Source organism: Odocoileus virginianus, chromosome 31 (assembly GCF_023699985.2).
Source record: "Odocoileus virginianus isolate 20LAN1187 ecotype Illinois chromosome 31, Ovbor_1.2, whole genome shotgun sequence".
Taxonomy (NCBI): Eukaryota; Metazoa; Chordata; class Mammalia; order Artiodactyla; family Cervidae; genus Odocoileus; species Odocoileus virginianus.
Genome location: NC_069704.1, coordinates 13516451 through 13537414, shown reverse-complemented (window position 1 = coordinate 13537414; position 20964 = coordinate 13516451). Strand labels below are relative to the sequence as shown.

At 40.3% G+C, this 20964-nt stretch overlaps 1 protein-coding gene across 2 annotated transcripts in view; it reads right to left on the bottom strand.

Annotated features, from left to right (window-relative positions):
* CTNNAL1 (catenin alpha like 1) overlaps positions 1-20964 on the bottom strand; it is a 53511-nt gene that overhangs the window by 26802 nt on the left and 5745 nt on the right. The window contains exons 2-7 of one of the 2 annotated variants that reach the window (XM_070459336.1): positions 17012-17201; positions 10639-10826; positions 8407-8526; positions 6045-6134; positions 4827-4997; positions 1170-1370 (exon numbers count right to left, since the gene is read on the bottom strand). In XM_070459336.1, coding sequence (XP_070315437.1) covers positions 1170-1370; positions 4827-4997; positions 6045-6134; positions 8407-8526; positions 10639-10826; positions 17012-17201 — 960 coding nt within the window. The remainder of the gene's footprint in view (positions 1-1169; positions 1371-4826; positions 4998-6044; positions 6135-8406; positions 8527-10638; positions 10827-17011; positions 17202-20964) is intronic. The other variant, XM_070459337.1, reaches the window with a different exon arrangement.

Here is a 20964-nt window from a genome sequence, read left to right as displayed (position 1 = left end):
GATACCTGCAAATTTCAGTACTGATAGAACTGGACTCCCATTGCAAAGAGTGTTTCCTCACAGAAACTCTCTATATTGCATGTTGGGCTTAAAATTTAACTCTGAAGCAATCTCCACTTCAGATTAGATACCACATAGATAATTCAAGTCAAGCTGAACACAAAATACTGCTTTTATCCCTGACATTATTCTACCCGAGTTAAGTTTCCTTGTTAATGTGAGCATTTGTAATGCTGTGATGCCAAGAAATCCTGAGGGAAATCACTGATTTATCCTACTCTTCATTCATAAATCCATTTCTTCACAAGGAAGCAGACTGCTGGGTCCTCAGGCACCTTCACTCTTCATCTTTACTGCCTGAGCTTATGTCCAGGATTTCCAGATTTGTATGTTGTAAATCATGTTAAATGCATTCTTGACATAGCCTAGGTCTAAGCAATAAATAAATGGTGCCAGAGACATGTGTCAGGACTCTTATCTTTCAAATCTGTAATCCACCCCCTGTAAGAGACTGGATGCATACTTCCTTGTATTACACCACTGCTGTCGGTCTTTGCCACTGTTGCCCACATAGCTTCCATGTCTGAAGCACATCAGCAACCTATTTACAGCTTTTTAAGTGGCTGCCCACCAATCTGAGACCAGGAATCTGTGCGAGGGTGAAAAATCTTTCGCCTGCCAGCTGGATCTACCCTTGTCTTCACTGCATCTGAACCTCAATGAGTTTTCCAAATTCTTGTGTCTGTTAATCAGGTGTCCTCAGAATTAAGAACTGTGCACATCTGAAAGGATCCGGCTGTAAGACTCAGGTCCCAAGAACCTCTAGGTAGGGGTCCTACTACTCTGATCTTTACTCTGAAGAAGCACTCTGGGAGGGGTTTTCCACAGGTGATTTTGGTGGACGAGAGGGGACAACAGGGTGAACTAGTGATGGTGACTCAGAATCCAGACTGGTCAGGGTGAGAAACACAGGCTGAGAGATGTCAAGTACTGTGAATGATGGATGGGAAGGATACTCTGGTCAAGCAGGAGGCAGAAAAAGGTTGAGCTACCCTTATCCCTTTCTGGATCACATTCACACTCCTGATGACTATGGTACTTGCATAACTCTCAGAACTTTAGGGCAAAGCAATCACAGAGGATTTACTTTGATGAAACAAAGTTCTTACAGCTTGAATCCACACAGAAATTAACTGCTGCAATTCCGTCCTCGCCTGAGCTGACAGTTCCAAGATGCGTTCCCTGTGCTCATGGCTGGTGTAGGCACAATCAGTGAAGTCCTCCGTGCGCTCCAAGAGGGCTTCCAACATCACTGAGAGAGTCTCTTTTGACTGAAAATAAAGGTTCTCCCGAAGAGTTTCAATATTCGTCTGAGAACAAAAAGGATATACATCCACAGGAGTCAACATTCCCACCTAACCAGATGTGCTGCACTCTCTCCCAGGGCCCAAGAAGAAGCTAGCAATTTCTTTCCCCGTCTGAAAGCTCCGGAGAAATACAACCTCCAATGAGGACTTTATTGTCCACAAACCCAGGGGGCCCACGTTGCTCAAGAGCCAACAGTGGCTGTGCAGAGCTTCATTCCGACAGCCATCAACAAAACATTTCTATACGATCAGTGAAAGAGCGTGATCATGTAGCAACCCGTAGAGAAAACGAACCAACCTCCAGATAAAGGACTTGTTATCTGAGAAAATGCCAAGGCAAAGTCCTGGAGGATGTTAAAGCCAAAATCGAGCCTGTGTTGAGCCCAGGGGGAAGGGTGTAGAGGGTGTGGGGTACAGAAAGGGCGGGGAAAGGCATCAGTTTTTCCTTCATCAACTCAGCGAAACTGGTCTCCCTACATTTTCTTTCATGTCCCCATCAGACCTCCCTGACCAAAACAGTCTCTACCAGGGGGCCTGGATAATCTTCCTAAATGTATACCTTCAGATATTGCCACCTCCCTCTAATTGGTTCCCCACCACCTATAAAACCAAGCCCAAGCTTGTACTGCCTAGCACAAACCCTTCCAGGGTCTTATCTTTCTGTCTTTCCAACAGTCTCTCACCTTTCTGAGTTTCTAAACCTCCTTTCACTTCAGCCATCCTGTGCTTAGAGCTCCCTGAATGTGTGATGAACACAGGCCCACGAGGGCAACCTTCTCTCTCTCAGCTGTTGGAGATGTGCTATACCACTTCAACCTTAGCCCTTCAACCTCTAGCCCTTGAAACATCCCATAGAAACAACCTGGGCTAAGAGGCACTGAGTGGTGATGATCAGGATTGTGGGCAAAATTCTTGTGCAGATAAAGATAACTTACACTTGCTTCACACTTCAAGGTCTTCTCACAACTATTATTTCAAATTGATCCTTATTATAAGGCCCATTTTAACAGGACCCTTGCAAGTACCAAGATTTGGGAAGGGCGAGAGGCTACAGGGAAGTAATAGCTTCCTCTTCTCTCGGCCCAAGTTATCTCCAGTAATCACTCTGTCCTATGAAGACAGGATTAGTTTTTTTAAGCCAGGAAAGAACACAGATAAAAGTGAAGTATGGAACTGACAAGGAGAACCTGAGAATTTGAGGATTTAAAGATAATTGCAACATAAAAATCAGCCCACAAACCATTTAATTTAAGGCTTTTTATTTTCCCTTTAAAGAGAATTCATACATGGCTTTTAAAATAGCAACTTAGTAGCATTTTTATGAAAGCTATTCATTTGCAAGTTTTCATAAGATCTGTCCATATATTCAAAGTATTTACAGATGCAAAGTATCTACAGATGTAAAGAAGATCACCACCAACAGTGAGACTGAGTGTATTCAAAACAGCTCTCTGTGCAGAATACCTACTGGCGAAAGGTCGAGAGCAGCCACAGGGACCTCACTGGTCTAGTTAACCCGGAACCAGAAATGCAGTGCCAGGTGGCCAGAGACCTGGCTTTACACAGACTGGTTTCCCTAATGGTCCTTTGACCTCTCTCCTTTCAGCCTGAACAAAAACAGGGGATTAGAAAAATAATCCCTAAGATTCCTTTCAGTAATAAAGACTCTGGAAGAACGGCTGGTCCCTGTAGCTTCCTTCCTCTCAGGAAGAGATACGAGGTAAGACGGACAGCATGTAAACAAAGCCTTAGGTGTAAAGCCAAAGGTCATGGACTCTGGGATCAGAGTCCTGGTTCTAAACAAGGGTTCTATCACTTATTAGCTTTCCTCCTCAAAAACATGGGTACAGTAATATTCACCTAAAAGGGAAGTTTAGAGAACAAGTGAGAAAATATTGAGAACAAGTGTTCCATTTTTCTCTTTCACCCCACATTCCTATGTAGACCGTTACACAATTAAAAGTCAAACTGCAAGATTTCCCTGGTGGTCCAGCGGTTAAGACTCTGCTTCCAGTGGGATACAGTTTTGATCCCTGGTCAGGGAACTAGAGAAGGAAATGGCAACCCACTCCAGTACACTTGCCTGGAAAATCCCACGGACGGAGAAGCCTGGTAGGCTACAGTCCATGGGGTTGCAAAGAGTCGGACATGACTGAACAACTTTACTTTCAGGGAACTAATATCCCACAAGTTGTGTGGTTCAGCCAAAAAAGAAAAAAAGTCCAAGTGCCAGTAAGATGGAAAGAATACCACTCCTGCCGTGGTGCTGGCTGCCGGAGACGCAGGTAACCCTTAGCATATCAGAGAGCTTCTCAGGGTCCAAGTTTTCCCCTCCATTAAACAGCACGGGCCTGTCAGATGACGTCCTAGGGTTCTCCTGACTAGGCGCTGCTCCTACCAGAAAGTGTTTATCACCACCTCTCTGCCCTAAGTGAGTTCTGCCCTAAAGTGGTGCGGATTCTGGGGTCAGGCTGCCGACTCTCAAATCCTAACTCTGGCACTTTCTCGCTAGCAAGTCACCTAATTTCTGTTTCTCAGTCTCCTCAACAGTATAATGCCATAATAATAACATTCTTGTGTGATGTACACACACACATATTTAAGGCATTTAGGATGGGCACAGAGTAAGTGCTTGATGAATGTTAGTATGTATTACTGTTCATTTAAAATTTTTAATTATACTATTATATTTAATATATACTATTATACTATTTTATAATTATATATTTATATTTCATATAAATATATATTATAAATATATAAACATAAATAAGTATATATATATTATATAATATATAATTTATACTATTATAATTAATACTACTGCTATCATGACAGTTTCAAAGTATCAATTCCATAGCACAGGGAAGAGCAGGAATTCCAGGAGAATTGATTTACTGTCTGTCATCAGATGTGGATGGTACGGTACTGCTCTACAGACTGTGAAGGGAAAGCGTTTCTGAACAGAGGACAGAAGGCTACAGCTAAACCATATAGCTAAACACGCCAGAGTAACTACCATAACCCTACACCGGTATTCTCTGTACAAACTGCACTAAGCCTTATGTTACTGAATATTAAGTTTATATTCTGTAAGTGTGTTAGTAACTCAAAGTCCTGTCTGACTCTTTGTGACCCCATGGACTGTAGCTCGCCAGGCTCCTCTATCCATGGAATTCTCCAGGCAGGAATACTGGAGGGGGTGGCCATTCCCTTCTCCAGGTAATCTTCCCAACCAAGGGATCAAACCTGGGTCTCTTGTATTGCAGGCAGATTCTTTACCATCTGAGCCAACAAGGAACTTCCTTATATACTATAGCATTGTTTTAAAGACAAATATCTGGCTTTGTGAAGCATCTGTATTCTAAAATATCATACAAAACTATGAGTATTATTTACAATGATATTTCTTTGAAATGGCAAAAAAAAACAAAAACAAAATATACTCTGTATTCTTACCTTGAATTCCTTAATCCCAGTAAAAATACTGATAGATGAAATGTCATTCTCTCCATTTGGTTTGCATTCGGTCACAATTTCAATGACCTTATCCAATGCCACTTTCATCCGGTCAAATACTCCTTCTTTGTTTTTATGGGCTGACTCACAGTTGGGATGCCTGAGACAAGTCTTTCAAACAATTGAAAAATTTTATGTTAAGATTTGACCCATATCATAACACACAAAATCTTACAGAGAACATGCCATACTAATAAAAATGGTTCTTTACCAAAATCTCCTGTGTCCCTGGCTCACCCAGCACTTCTCCTCACTAAAGGTGGAAGCAGGATGAGTAAAGAGTAATAGCAAGTTTAAGTGAAAAAGGCAGGGTACAAAACCACATCTTTAGACTTTAACATACTTACTTAAAATTTTTTGGAAAAAAAAAAAACCCCTATATCTTCATCATGATTAAAACTTAAAATGTTGCCTAATATCTGCAAGAGCTAAAAAAAGAATGAGGAAAAATGGACAGATGTTTTATGACTATGGAGGCATCTTTGACTTTCAAAAAACAATGTAAAGGAGGAACTATTCCAGGGTCTAGCTGTGAACAGAACCTTCCAAGCAGACTCCAGGGAATCCTGTTTCTGCGTCTTCACTGATCCTAGCACGGAAGCAATGTTCTAAGCAGAAAAGGCAATTCCCAACAAACTGCTAATGAGATGTTCAGCAGCTCATTCTTGAATTGTACCAATTTGCTGGCCGACTGCCATTTGGAATTACAAGCTCTTGATTGACAATTTTGTGAAAAGCAGAATAAGGACTGAGAGGTATGAAATTACAGAATAAACAAACTAAGGGCTGACTTACTACTCCACTGTTACCTAACAGATTCCAGCTCACCTAGCTTTTTCTAGAGCAAGTGTGCGGGCTCCCCAGTGAGAGAGGGCAGGCCGTGCAGGCGCTGACCCTGTGTGACCGGCCTCCATTCACAGCACCTAATAAGCCACTTTCTGCTTAGCTGCTCAATCAAAGCTGACTCACAGATTACCTGATGTTTGGACTGGGGATGGAAATTAACTTTCTTGTTAAAGAATAACTGAAATTTGACTACTATATAGCCTATATTCCAACTGACCACTTTCATCTTTTTAAAATGTGAAATATATATAAATTATGTGCATTTAGGGTTTCTAATTAGCTTACAACATAGTAAAACAAAAATTCTCTTACCTTTGAAGCTGTGAGCAGCATCATTGTACACTTTTCAAGAACTGACCTAGCTGCTGCCATTTTTGCCTTTTTCTTTTCATCCTTCAAATCCTAAAAATGGAATAAAACCACTGAGCTGCCTAGGATCATGTAAAAAACTCAATTTCTTGAGAAGCCCTTTATTCAACAAAAACAATACTCAACAATTTATCTAACACTGCTTTTTTAAAAAGTGACAAATTGAAAAACAAAAACAGAATAAAGTTTAATATATTCTGGTGGCCTGCACACCTGACATTCTCGTCCCCAGGTGAATACACCTCGCTCCCAACCAGAAACAGCCATCCTATGCTTTACCTAATTAAAAGTGACTTATATTCAGCATTTGTGGACCATTATTTCCTTCCAATCAGACACTTCCAATCAAGTCAACTCTTTCAGGGACCATGTCTGATTAATCCCATCTAAGTGCTTATTCATCTCAATGTGAATTTTTTTTTAATCCTAAAATTAGCCTATATGCTGCTCTAAAATCTTCTTAAGATGTTCCTTGGGTATATAATTTTCCCCAACTAGAATATAAACTCTGAAGTAGACACTGTATTTTGTTTTTTCATTTGGTTTCTCTTCATAGAGCCCTCAATATGAAGGTGTGCTATCACAGAGGGTCCTCAAATCTTGCTGATTAAATCTACAATCAAATACTCTCATAATAGTTTGATTATAACCATCTAAATCAGAGGTCAGCAAAGATTTTCAATAGAAGGCCAGATAATACATTTTTGAGACTTTCTGGTTCATTTGGTCTCTGAAACAACTACTTAATTCTACCAGTGTGGTATGAAGGCTAGCTTAGATAATACATAAACAAATTAATATAGCTCTATTATAATAACTTTACTTATGGACACTGAAACTTGGATTACATAAAATTTTCATAGTAGTTTTTTTCTCATTTGTGAATTGGATGAAAAGTCTTTTCTTACAAGTAACAACGACCTAAAGTTTGAAAATGATTTGCCTTTTATTTAATAAATTAGAGTGGATGTAAAGTTATCTCTACAATAATATCAGTCTCATTCATTGCATCCCAATACAGCTTTCTTTAATAGGAAACAAAGTTGTATCTAGTAAATGAAAAACTGCACAAAACCCCGAAGCTAATTCAGATCACAAGGTAACATTCCAAAGGTCTGTGTCCTGCATGTGATTATCACCCATCAGGAGTAGCAATCAAAAATAAAAGTTGAGGTCACTGCTAAAATTTCCACCTATTCCTTGTCTTTAACATACTGAACGGGACTTCTGGCAAAAAAAAAACCCTGTGGGTCTAGATGACAAGGCATCAAATGTATATGCATAACACTTGTAAACCATACATTACACCACATATTGTAGGTGATAGCAAGTGATCAAAAAAGATGGCATCTCAATCTGTTAGAGGCCTGGTCCAAAGGACAAAACAGAGGTCTCATTAACCCCGGATGTCCAAGAAGCACTAAGTGAAGCATATAATCCAGCCTGCCACTTTTCACACCAATAACTATCTTTCAATTCCAACTACAACCAGCAAAGTTCACACCTAAAACCAATCTACAGGACTCTACCAGAGCATCTCAAGAAGAGGTCAATTATATATTTAACTTGACATGATAAAATCATGCACAAGTACCCCAACAAGAAAAGGCAATCCTGGATATGATGTGGTCTTCTATCTCCCCTAAACTTCAGAACTTACAGTCTGAATTGGGGAACTAACATCATGGTGCAGCTTGAAAACTACAGGCTTTAGAATAAGACATAATTGAGTACAATCTGCTAGAAGAGTAACCTTAGGAAAATTTATTATCCTCTCAAGTTCAGCCTCATGTGTGAAACAGTAATAACAATACCTACTTACACAGCTGTTTTGAGAATCAAGCCAATGCAATAACCCAGTGCTTGGGTTATTATTATTAAACTAATGTAGAACAATTATAGAAAGATGAAACAATAGAATTATAACAAGTTACACAAAGAACAATAACAGAGATATGTAATAAAATATCATCAGGATATGTCTGATGACTCATTTATTTGCCTGAGCCCTCATAGAAGAGTCAAATGGAAAATTCTGTGAAAGAGGAAGTACTTGAATTGGGCCTTGAAGGCAAGTATGACCTTTCCCAGTGTGAGAGGTGGGAAAACATTTAACTATTATCTGTGAGCAACAAAAGACACACAGATCTATTTACTTTATCCTGGCTTCTTTAGGAAAGGCTTTTAAGAGCAAGGTTATAGATTTATAAGCAAGACAACCAATCCAAATGATCACAAAGATCACACCTCTAACAAAACTGAAAAGTATGCATGTATCTCAAGACTTTTAAACAGGGTAACATACATTTTGTCTATCTCCAGTTAGATGTGCAAACTCCACCATTTCATTTCCAAATTGACTGAATATTTGGACAAATTCTTGAAAGCTATTCACTTTCTCCAGTCTTTCCATAGTTGCAAGAACCTGCAAAACAGATTATTTTATTTCAGGTTTAGATGTGAAAGAAACTAAGACTTCAAGCTTGAGGCAACAGAGGAACAAAAGAGAAATTCTAAATTCTAGAGGAAAGTTGGGAAAGAGTCCCAGAAGACAGGGAAGGAGGAGGGACTCAGAGAAGTAGATTCAAAAATTAGAGTCATCTAGGGAATGGTTTCTTTTTAGGATAGGAAGACTTGGGCTTCCTTGAAAATTAAAGGAAAAAATAAATGACTAAATATGCAAGAGCTCCCATTTATGTAACAAAGTCTGGAGAAGGTGGCAACTGGGCAGGGCTCAGGTAATCGAATGTTCAGAGAAGGAGGATGGGGATGGGGATAAGAGATGATAGAAGAAGCTTTAAGGTTCAAAGAACCAGAGCTGGGGAAACTCCATCCTTCTCAGAAAGGTGGAAGGAAGACTGAGGAGTAGGAAGGGAGATGGGGGACTTCAAAAGCAGGAAAAGTTTGAATCAGTCAGAAACTGCTTGTGGTGAATAACTGTCAAGAAGTTTTGGGCAGCCAGGGGTGGATAGATGGCATGTTTGTAACACAGCCAACAGACAGTGTTACGTATTTTCTTGATATCAGAAATAAATAGATGTGAAACATATTTTCAAATTCTTTTCTCTAAAGTAACAGTACTGGATTGGTTTTAGTCAGACCAAGATAGGTAAAGAAAACACAGATATCCTGTGTTTACTTATTTTTAATGAGGCTGTGATAGATGTTTGGCATGTTAATGTACCCTGGCAGCGCAGGAAGTCCAGGCGACTAAGGCAGATAAGGCAGATCCCACCACTGAGCAAAACCTCTGTCTTTCAGAGAGAGGAAGGTTTTTCTTCTTCCTCTAGCACCGCCCGATCCACCTCTCTAAATTCTTTTTCTCTTTAATCTCACACTTTTCCAGGTAGTCTCGTCTTCAGACCAGTGGGAGGGTCCCTTCCCTGGCTGACTGCTCTCCCGGCCTCAGGGATTATCCAGGGAAAGAAGTGATTGTATCAATACACACCCTGGCTCCCCGCTGATGGAGAAAACAGCCATTATCTGAGAGACTAGAAGAGGTCTAGGCTGAGAGAGTTAAAATTTGTTCTTGAAATTTTGTGATGATTCAGTAAAATTTAGAAACTCTGCATACAGAAATTTTACAGATGTATAGAACAGACTTGTGGACTCTGTGGGAGAAGGCGAGGGTGGGATGTTTCGAGAGAACAGCATCGAAACATGTATATTATCTAGGGTGAAACAGATCACCTGCCCAGGTTGGATGCATGAGACAAGTGCTTGGGCCTGGTGCACTGGGAAGACCCAGAGGGATCGGGTGGAGAGGGAGGTGGGAGGGGGGATCGGGATGGGGAACACATGTAAATCCATGGCTGGTTCATGTCAATGTATGACAAAAACCACTACAATATTGTAAAGTAATTAGCCTCCAACTAATAAAAATAAATGAAAAAAAAAAAAGAAATTTTATAATGTGCATAACTGTGGTTTCAGGTGATTGAGCTTTTTCTTTTTTTTTCTTTTTTAATTGGGGGAAAATTGCTTTACAAAGTTGTACTAGTTTCTCCTATACAACAACATGAATCAGCTGTAAGTCTATACATAACCCCTCCCTCTTAAGCCTTCCCCCCACCCAAGCATTTTCTTAAGCATAAAAATTGTTACTATTATTTCTGACTTGGTGGGCGGAGGTACTGAGGAATTCAGTATTTTCATCAGGCAGGTTTCCACTACATACAATGTCATGGTACTTGACTTTTTATCCCAAATTTGTACACATCAAAACTTTTCACGAATAAACCTCAACAAGCAGATAATGGCTTTCTGAGAAGAAATGTTATTTGTATTCAAAAGTTTAGGTTCACATGTGTTGAGCATAAAATTTCTTTTGAAAAGAAAAAAAAAAAGTTTAGGTCCAGTATACACAACATTTAGGAATTACAGGTATAGATGAAACACCACTTTTAAGCTATAGACAATTAGAATAATAAACAGTTAAAATAGACAAACATTGCCAAATTACTTGCAATTAACTTAAAAAAACAACTTTTTGTACAACCCTGAAAGACACAAGCAGAAACATGAGAAAGGTAAGTACCTTATTTCTTGATCTTATTATGTGCTTGACGACTACTCGATCTGCCAGCAGCAACACTCTTGTCACTGAAGAAAGAAGTGATCTTGCAGCCTTTATGACTCCTGTTTTATCTGTAAAAATTGTGATCTGGCCATCTGACTCTGGATGATTCAGGCTGCTCACATCTGTAAGTGCCGCAATTGTTTCTCCTAAGAAGGAAGGTGGTGGTGGGGTAGGGGAGGAGGGGAAATTAAACGGGGAATAAGATCCACAAATTAAAATCCAGACTTTATTCTTTAAGGTAATGTGCTCAGCGTAGAAACTCAACTTCAGGAATAAGAAATAGCTCCTTGATGAGCCCAAAGATTATCATACAAGGTTCCCTAAAGGCATAATAATGGCACATTCCTAAGAACTGTGAAAAATTGTTGCCTTCAGTGAGTTTGAAAAATATTACAACTTTTGTTTCCAGTGGTATGCAAACTGCTGCTGCTGCTGCTAAGTCGCCTCAGTCGTGTCTGACTCTGTGTGACCCCATAGACAACAGCCCACCAGGCTCCCCCATCCCTGGGATTCTCCAGGCAAGAACACTGGAGTGGGTTGCCATTTCCTTCTCCAATGCATGAAAGTGAAAAGTGAAAGTGAAATCGCTCAGTCGTATCCAACTCTTAGCAACCCCATGAACTGCAGCCTACCAGGCTCCTCTGTCCTTGGGATTTTCCAGGCAAGAGTACTGGGGTGGGGTGCCATTGCCTTCTCTGGGTATGCAAACTACATGATCCCAAAAGCCTGTTCTATAAGACTAAGTAAGAGCGACCCCCAGAGCCAATAATCAAAGAACCTAAAAGCAGAGCTGTAAACAGCTGCCCAGGGGTGAGGAGATAGAGACTGGGGGGCGGGCAGGGGGATTATTTGGTGGTTACAGGGGAGAAGGCGTCACAATCTGAAGGGGCGTGGGTTCTTCCAAAAACCAGGGAGGGAAGACAAAGTTTTGGGCACCAACAGGAGGCATCCTCAGTGACAAAGGGAACTAGAAAAATCAGCCCTCAGTAGGCAGAGGGAAGCAATAAGCAAGTTCATCTGCTGGTCAGCCTGGGCTCTGGTGGCAAAACAAAACTGTTCCTCCTAAGAACTCAAGTCCCAGGCTTGCTGTCTGAATATACACTATTCATGATGCCCAGCATAAGCCATTCCACCAAACCAACTCCCCACCTCTAGAAAAAGTCTCTTCTTCACTGTTACTATGAAAATATTTTAATTTCTGTAGTAGCAATTATCCATCAGTAAAACAATTCAAATATTTCTTATCCCCCTAGAGTTTCTCAAACCTTACTTTTTAAGTAAGTAGATTAAAAAAAAAAAAAGCTTTTCATCATCTTGTAATATTCAAGATCATTTTTCAAGTCCTAAATAAATCTGAGTCCATAATTAATTGATTTTTCTCACAAAAGCCCTCCTGTCAATACTATTACATACACCCAAGAGGTTAAGGATCTTGAGAAAAATTATCAGAATTTTAACAGACATATCACAAGGTACGATGTAATGAAGTCACAATTCAGGAAGATTAGTCTGATAGAAGCTTATAAAATGGACTGGAAAGACTCAGAGCCAGGCTACTAATCACGCAGCTATTTTAATTGTGGATGTGAAGTGGTAAGGATCTTACCAGGATGACAGCCATAGGAATATTAAAAAAAAGATGATTTGAGAGACACTGAGGAAAAGAAAATACAAAATCAGGACCTTAACACTGATAAGAAGGAAAGGAAAAGTGAAAAAAATGGCCTCAAGGTTGTAAACCCAAGTCACTTAAAAAAGTCAGTAGGGCATGGGAAGGGAGATGATAAATTTAGTTTCAGACAATAGGAACTTGATAAGACACAGGAAAACCCAAAAGAGAAGCCACTACATATGGAATGGTTACATATCATGACCACAGATGGCGTTCCACTAACAGATGGAATCTGTGGTAGCCAGTCTCCAAGGCGGCTCCCACCGGTCCCCACTCCTGGTATTTTCATCCTTGTGTTCCCTCCTCCCACGTCGTACCAGGGCTGGCGTGGCAGAAGTGATAGTATGTTACCCCCAAAGTCATGTTGTCAGAGACGATGAGGTTGATATCTTGGTTTCTCTCCCCTCTGAGGAAAGCTGTTACCGTGCTGTATGTAGCCACGACCACAGACATGTACACATGGGGAGAAGCTGGGCCCTCCAGTCAACAGTCCGCAAAGATGTGAAGCCTGCCAATCATCAAGAGGCGGAGCTTGAAAGCAGATCCTGCAGTCCAGGCAAATGCTCAGACAACTGCAGGCCGAGCCAACACCCTGAGTGCAGTCTCATGAGACACACAGACCCAGAACCAGCAGGTTAAGCTACTCCTTGATTTCTGACCCTCAGAAACTACCTGAGGGAAGAGACGTTTGTAGTTTTAGGTTGCTAAGTTTGGGTTAATATGTTACACAGCAATAGGGAACCAATACAAAGATTATACAGCAAAATATAGAGAAAAGAGAGGTTAGAATTAAACTTGAATGTACAGAGAAAGGAGTTGGAGGGGAAGTATCACTTTGCAACAGCAAGTAGTATAAAAATGTTTCCTCTGCACCCCTGGAAAATGTTCCTTTCTCCAGTAGTTCTCAATTGTCAAATACAATATGAGCTTGTGCTATATATAGCATCTTTTAACCTTTCCTTTTTCTGATTAAACCTCAGGCATTCAGCCTTAAGTTTGCAAGATGGTAACATCTGGTTAGCTGTACCAACAAAGTTAAATGCTTCCTTAGTATTATAGAGTTGTTCCAAATATAGATTACTCTGAAATTAGTTTCCTGGAAAAGTCACAAAGTTGCCTTATAGATTCATGCTTGTCATTTTTTAACTTGTTATATGTGTTAGTCTTTTGTCTTAAAGCAAAAACTCGGAAATCAGTGAAATACAAATATTTATTGAGCACCCATAGAAAATGTAAAGCTTGATTAGAAGCCAAGCAAAAAGTAAAAACACTGGGTGCAGGGGTGGATGAAATGGGTGGAGTCAAAAGGTATAAAATTCTAGTTATAAAATAAATAAGTCACAGGGATATAAATGTACAGCCTAGCACCCATAGTTAATAATACTGTATTGCATATTTGAAAGGTGCTACAAAGTAAATCTTAAGGTCTCACTGCAAGAAGAAAAAATCATTACACTGAATACCTGACACTAGTATAATGCTGTATGTCAATTATACCTCAAATTAGAAAAAAGCAAAACTATAACGTAAAAGCTCAACACAAGAAAAGTTACAACTAATAATTATAATGACAACTAATATTTACTGAGCACTTTCTATGTGTCAAATGCACACATGCATTCTATCAAAACACTTCTATAAACACTAACCATATCCCCATTTTATAGATGAGAAAACTGAGATTATGCTCCTCAAATGACCATTCTCATCCTTTTATCTGAGTGACTTTAAGAGGCAGTTCTCAAAAAGGAAAAGGACACTGCACATAAGAGAGAACATGTGGAGACCATGATACCAGACAGCTTCCAAAATATGCCTGCATGGAGCTCTGCGGCTTAGAGGACTTTCAGGGCTGCATAGTCTCCTGGAGCTGGGGTAGGCATACACGTCCTCGTTCCTCCAATTCTTAGAGCACAGTGACATGCTAGGAAGCCAATAAGGTGAGGATTCAGACTGCCCTTTCATTTAAAAATCCTCCCTCTTGCTTTAATTAAGGATTTGCTTAAGAAACAATAATGTGAAGAGCATCTCTGCATTTTCTGCTGAATTGTCCATTGCATTACGTAATAGTGTCTGCCGTGTAAGTGCTCATACAACTCCGTTCCTGGAAAAAAGCTTCTCTCCTCTTGACGAGCTGGTTTGTTTCCTTCCAACAAACAATGAGAATTAAATAACCATTTCTTTCCCACATTTTTTGTCTAGCTTTACAGGAAGTACAAAGATAAATTCCATGTTTAATTAGAGTAACAATGTTGGCCAATTCATTTCTAGTATATTTATTTTCATCTCCTACTTTAGTGGGTTTATTAATCATATATTTAATTGCAACTCTTTTATAAATCTCTCTCTCTTTTCTTTTTTTTTTTTTTTGGCCAAACCACACAGCTTTCAGGATCTTAGTTCCCCAATCAGGGATTGAACCTGGGCCATGGTGGTGAAAGCTTGAGTCCTACCCACCGGACCACAAGGAAATTTCCTTAAATCTCTTTTAATATGCGGCAAAACATAAATTATGAATAGACTAAAGCCATCTCATTCCTATTCTATTGATATATCCTAGTGAGTGACTAGAAACTCAAGCTCAGAATCCCCCCTTTGGTTTAATCAATAACCAAATTCTATCATTTAATCACCTAGTAAATATTTAGTGTACTTTTTCTGCTTTTTATACCCCTAAGACACTGTCTTGATTTAGCCCGGTACAACAGAAAAGCATATTAACTCCATATTAATCTCTCTGCCTTTAGTCTCAACCCACTCTCAACCATCCCTCATTTGTTCACTTCCTCCATGCAACCAGAAAGATTTCTAACATAAAACTACTCTTTCATCTGGCTCCAAATTCGAGTCTATCAAGTATAGAACAGTACCTGAAGCCATTCACATACCATTAGGGCATGTATCGTCCGGCTGGCCCCTTCACATTGCTTGGCCCTGTCTCACCCACTTCATTCCCCCCACGATGACACTCCAAACACACCTGCTCCTGCCTCAGGGCTGCCCACCTCAATTAATAGTGCCATCATCTACCAGGCAAACGTTGGAGTTGTGACCCCTCTTCTCATCACATCCCACATCCAAACTATCAGCAAAACCTACCAGCTCCACCTTTTCAACATAACCGAATGCAACTGCTTTGCACCACCTCAAGTGCTATCGCTGGGCCTAAGTCACCATCATCTATCACAGCCTCCTAACTGGTCTCTGACTTCACTCTTATAACTCCTAAAATCTATTCTCTGTACAGAAGCCACCAGGAATCCTTTTAAACTATAAATGAACTTGTGTCACTACCCTGCCCCAAACCTTCCACTAGCCCCAAGACACTGAGAAAACAGTCCAAAGTGCCTATCTTTGCCCAGAAAGCCATACCTGTTCTCACTCTACTCCTGGCTAGGAAAGGCCTTTCCCCAGATACTGACACAGCTGCGGTCCTCATTTCAGCGCTGTCTCTGCTCCAATGTTACTCGCTTAGAGAGATATCCTCTCCCCCTGTTTCAGGAGTTCTCATTTCAGTAGTTCTCAACTCAGGGCCATTTTGATCCCTCAAAGGACATTTGGGAATGTCAAGACATCTTTGGTTGTCTCAATGATAGAAGAAGGGATTTTCTGACATCCAATAGATGGCAGGTGGGGGTTCTACAATGCACAGGGCGGCCCCCAACCCCAACAAAGAACCACCAACAAATAATTATCCAGCCTAAAACGCCAACAGCATCACAGTTGAGAAACCCTGCTGGCCTTCCTAAAAGAAACCTCCTTTGGTCTCCTAACCCTTATGCTGCCTTGTTATCTTTTCCATAACCATCTCCACCTGCTATTAGGCACTTATCTATTTGTTCATTTGTTTGTGTCTCCCTCTTTAGAATACAAGTTCCACAAGGGCAGACTTTTTATTGACTTCTACGTAGCTATATCCCTTAGGCCTAGAAGAATGCCTGGCATATGGCCAGCACTCAGTAAATATATATTTAAAGAATAAGTGGATAAATGATACTCAACAAAATTATTTGTATCCAGCAAAACTCCCCAGTTCTCTCAGGCTTCTATGCCACCAGTCATAGAGCCTTCTGAGATATCAGGAAATCTGAAGTCAGATTTGTCTCCTGTAGACACAGGAACGTGCTTATTTTTACTTCCATCTTCCATATGGTGGCAAACAGGTTACTATGCTCCTTGACAGGAGAGTCCGTGCCTCACATTCTCTACACCTCTCACGCTCAATGGCTGATGGCAAGGGTGGTAAAGAATCCACTTGCCAATGCAGGAGACGCCAAGGGATGCGGGTTTGATCCCTGGATCAGGAAGATCCCCAGGAGTAGGAAACGGCAACCCATTCCAGTATTCTTGCCTGGAAAATTCCACAGACAGAGGAACTGGTGGGCTACAACCCATGGGTTTGCAAAGAGTCGGACATGACTGAGTGCACACATACACAAGGGCGGTGGGCTTCTACCCTGCCCGGTGAGAAAATGCAAAGATGCAGACTTAGGACTTGATCCAAGAGACATTCAATATTCCTGGAAGCTAATCCAGGGCTTTAATGACCTAGGCACCTGTACTAACAGGATTAAAACACAGTACACATCTTTCCTCAAAGACAATCATTTGTCATGAGATCCAAAGCAATAAAATTGGTATAAATAGGCTTCAACATACCTGCTTGTTTAGCTTCAATACAGGCAATATTTATTTCTTCTTTCAAGTCCCAGTTTTCATTGGCTATAGCTTCCCCCACTTTAACAAATCTTCCAACTGCCAAGTTGACGGCTTGTCCTACACGCTGAATTGCTTGCAGAGTTTTATCGGACTTTTTGGTATTATCTTTATGATTAATAAGTGTGGTGATCTAAAAATAAAAGATAAAAAGCAAACTGCTTAGAGTTTATCCCAGTACTTTTTTTAAAAGCAATATCACAAAGGCCAAGAAAATTAAGCCCAGCATACCACACTAGCCTGATAAACTCAATTAATTGATAGCTTTAATGCTTCAACCCAGAGACAACCAGCAAACACCTTGCATCTCTCCTGAGGTCAATGTTTCTTTCAATAACAGTTCCAAATTTACCTGAGGGGGGTTATCAAGGGCACACATTTCTGTAAACCCTCCAGATAGATCAACACATCAGAAAGACAGGAGAAAACCAGAAAAGGGTGGATTCTTACATTCAAAGAATCCACAGAAAACCATGGCACTTCAGGTCTAGATGCTTCGACAGTGACTTGAGCTACGTAGAAATCAATAAAAAGTCAATAAAAAAAGAGGAGAGACAGCATTTTGCTCACCCGGCATTTCACTCTGCTGCCGAGCACAGCGTGTCGGTTGTACAAAATGCTATGTGAACCCTTGATGCTTACTGAAATAACCAGACACTTGAGAAGGACCAATGCAATCTGTGTTTTATGTTTCGCCAAGGTTTGTTGTAGACTCAAAGTAAATAAAATACCAAGAGCTTTAACACTTGACTCCAGGCCTTGAAATAAAATATAAAAGGTGAAAAGTTAAGCTGCTTGAAACAAACATAAATCTTCAAAATGTCCTAGAAAATTAGTACATGAACTATACTGACACACAAAAATATTTAAAGAATGTTACATTAAAAATGTAAATCCCAAATGGTACATGTCCACTGCGTATAACTTTGAAATGATTTCTGTAAGTATATTAACAAAGCCCAGAGTAGAGAATTAAGAGAAGAGGAAGAGGCTTGCTCTTTGATCAACTGCGATGTGGCAAGCACTTTATGTGCTATGGTATTAACAGTTTTGAGTCAGTAAGGCCTGTGTATGCATCTTGGCTCTGCCATTACTAACTAAATGACTTAGGGAAATTTACTTGAAAATCTCTCTAAATTTCCTCATCTCTCATACTCTTTCTCAAATTTTGAAAATGTTCTAGAATCCAGGTCCTGAGGATACATCACTGAACAAGACGAACACAATCCTGCCCTCATTCGGTTTACAGTCTAACCCGGTAACAATAATTCAACTGTACAAAATATATTTGCTGAACACCTATCATACACCAAATAAAATTCTATGCAGTGATGAAACAGCAATGAACAAGAAAGAAGAGGCCCACAATCTAACGGAGCTTACATTCTAGTGGAGTGAGGAGAGACACAATAATCACACAAACAGGTTAAAGAAATCAACATAAATGCTATGGAAAACATTAAAATAAGACAATGTGACAGAAAGTATCTGTGTAGCTACCTGAGATTAGCTGACCTTCCTTCTACGAAGAAGTGATATTTAAACTGTGATCTAAATGATATCAAGTAGAGAGGTTGGTAAACATCAGGGGATAAAGTATTGCAGGGAGAAGAAATAACTGTTTAAGAAAAATAGGGAAGAAAAGAAAAAGGAGGGGCATCCTTCAGAATGAGACTGTTCTTTTTTTTTTTTCAAAGAATAAAGTAAGGCCAGAAGTGGTTAAAGAATGGTGGGCAAGAGGACAGGCGTAAAACCAATATCCAACAGCTAGGCAGGGACCAACCATCTAAGGCTGTGAATTGGAATAGAGAGCTTGTATTTGACTCTGTGCGTGACAGAAAGTCACTGAACAATTTTTGAGGACAGTGGTATAATCTCAGCAGTGGTTTTAAAATGTGTGCTCCAGTTCTTCAATATTTCTCCTTTCAAGCTTCATTTCTCTCCCCTTAAGTGAGATGAAATTAGTGACCCACTTCTAATGAACAGAATAAAGCAGAAGCAAGGATGTACCTCTGAGAGTAGGTATTAAAACACACTGTGACTTACATTTCTCTCTCTCTCTCTGGGATCAATCACTGTGGAAGAAAAGCAGCTACCAAATCACGGAGGACAACCAATGCTATGGAGAGACCCACGTGGTAAATAAATGCTTAGAAGAGTGTCCAGTATTTAGTAAACATTGCATAATGACTGCATGCTAAGTCACTTCAGTCTGTCTGACACTTGTTGACCCCATGGACTGTAGCCCATCAAGCTCCTCTGTCCATGGGATTCTCCAGGCAAGAATGCTGGAGTGGGCTGCCATGCCCTCCTCCAGGGGATCTTCCCAACTCAGGGATCCAACCTGGGTCTCCTGCATCGCAGGCAGATTCTTTACCATCTGAGCCACCAGGGAACTGCCTGCAATACAGCAGACCTGGGTTGGAGCCCAGGGTCAGGAAGATCTCCTGAAGAAGGGAATGGCTACCCATTCCAGTATTCTTGCCTGGTGAATTCAATGGACAGAGGAGCCTGGTGGACTACAGTCCATGGGGGTCCCAGAGCCAGACATAACTGAGTCACTAACACTTTCACATAATGATTAGATGTTACCCAATTTACATTTCTAGAATCTCTGTTCTTTCCTCATGTTTGTGATGCTATCTTATTTTCTAGAATAACTGACAGTAATCTCTTGATTGAAATGGATTATCTTAGTTTATTTTGTGGGAAGATAAGAAAAGAGGTGAAGATCCAGGAAGGGGGAAAAAAACAAACATTGCAGTAGGCCAGAAAACGGAACAAAGTCTTAATTCCCTGAGATCTGAAAAACAAGGGAGTCAGCCCAGGACAGAGAAGTTCATCTCTGGGCTTAACTCGCTAGTAAACTCTCAAAATTACTACATATAAAAATCAACTAATCTGCTCTAGAAACCAATATAGAAGAAAGCATACTGAATTATGTTGAGGTCTTTAAAAGCAGGAAAAGGGGCTCTTTCACTCACTTTATACACCATTTCTGTGTTTTATCTTTGCATTAAAAACACCTATATTCACATACACAAATCAGCAGAGTGTCCTGAAAGCTTCCAGGACAGTGCAGTGAGAAGACAGGGGAGCTACCCCAGAGATTTCAAGCCTCTGTGTAGTGGTGAGTGGAGTAAATCTATCACAGACAGGAAAAGACTGGTGGGTGGTGGAATAACATTCCAGGCTGGGGTGGGGCTGTGTGGCAGATTTCCCTCTTCCCTTCCTTGGATAAAAGCATTGTAAGACCCGGAGTGGGAGTTTTGACAGGAAGAATAAAGTGATTATTAAAGAAGGTGGGTGCTGCTCTGCAGGAATTGTGCTTGGGACTTAGCCCAGGGCATGTTAAAAAAAAAAAGAAAAACTGTCTGAATTACAAAACATACAACAAATGAGTGTATATAACTGATATTTGTATCATTTAAAGAAATGACAGGAAGACAAAACATACCTACCACCAACCTTCAGAAAACACTACCAGCACCTCTGAAAGTCCAGGTGCCCTATGGGTCCCTCACTTTCCATATCACCCCCTCACCAGCCAAAAGAAACCACTATCCTAATTTTGTGCTCATCATTCCCTTATTATAACTATTGCACCTGTGTTATATCCTTAAATGATACATGGTTTTGTTTTGCCTGCTTTGAACCTTTTAATTTTTTCTCCTTAACAGTTGAGATTCATCCACACTGATAATTACAGCCATGGTTCGTTCATTTCACTGCTGCAGCAGTATCTCATTTTATGAAGTTAGCACTCTTTATTTAAACATCTTTACTGCTAAAAGACGTCTGGGTACTTTTCAGTTTGGAGCCATTAGAAGCAAACTGACTATCAACATTCCAAACTATGTCTCTAACACACGTGCAAGATTTTCTCTAGGGGTGTG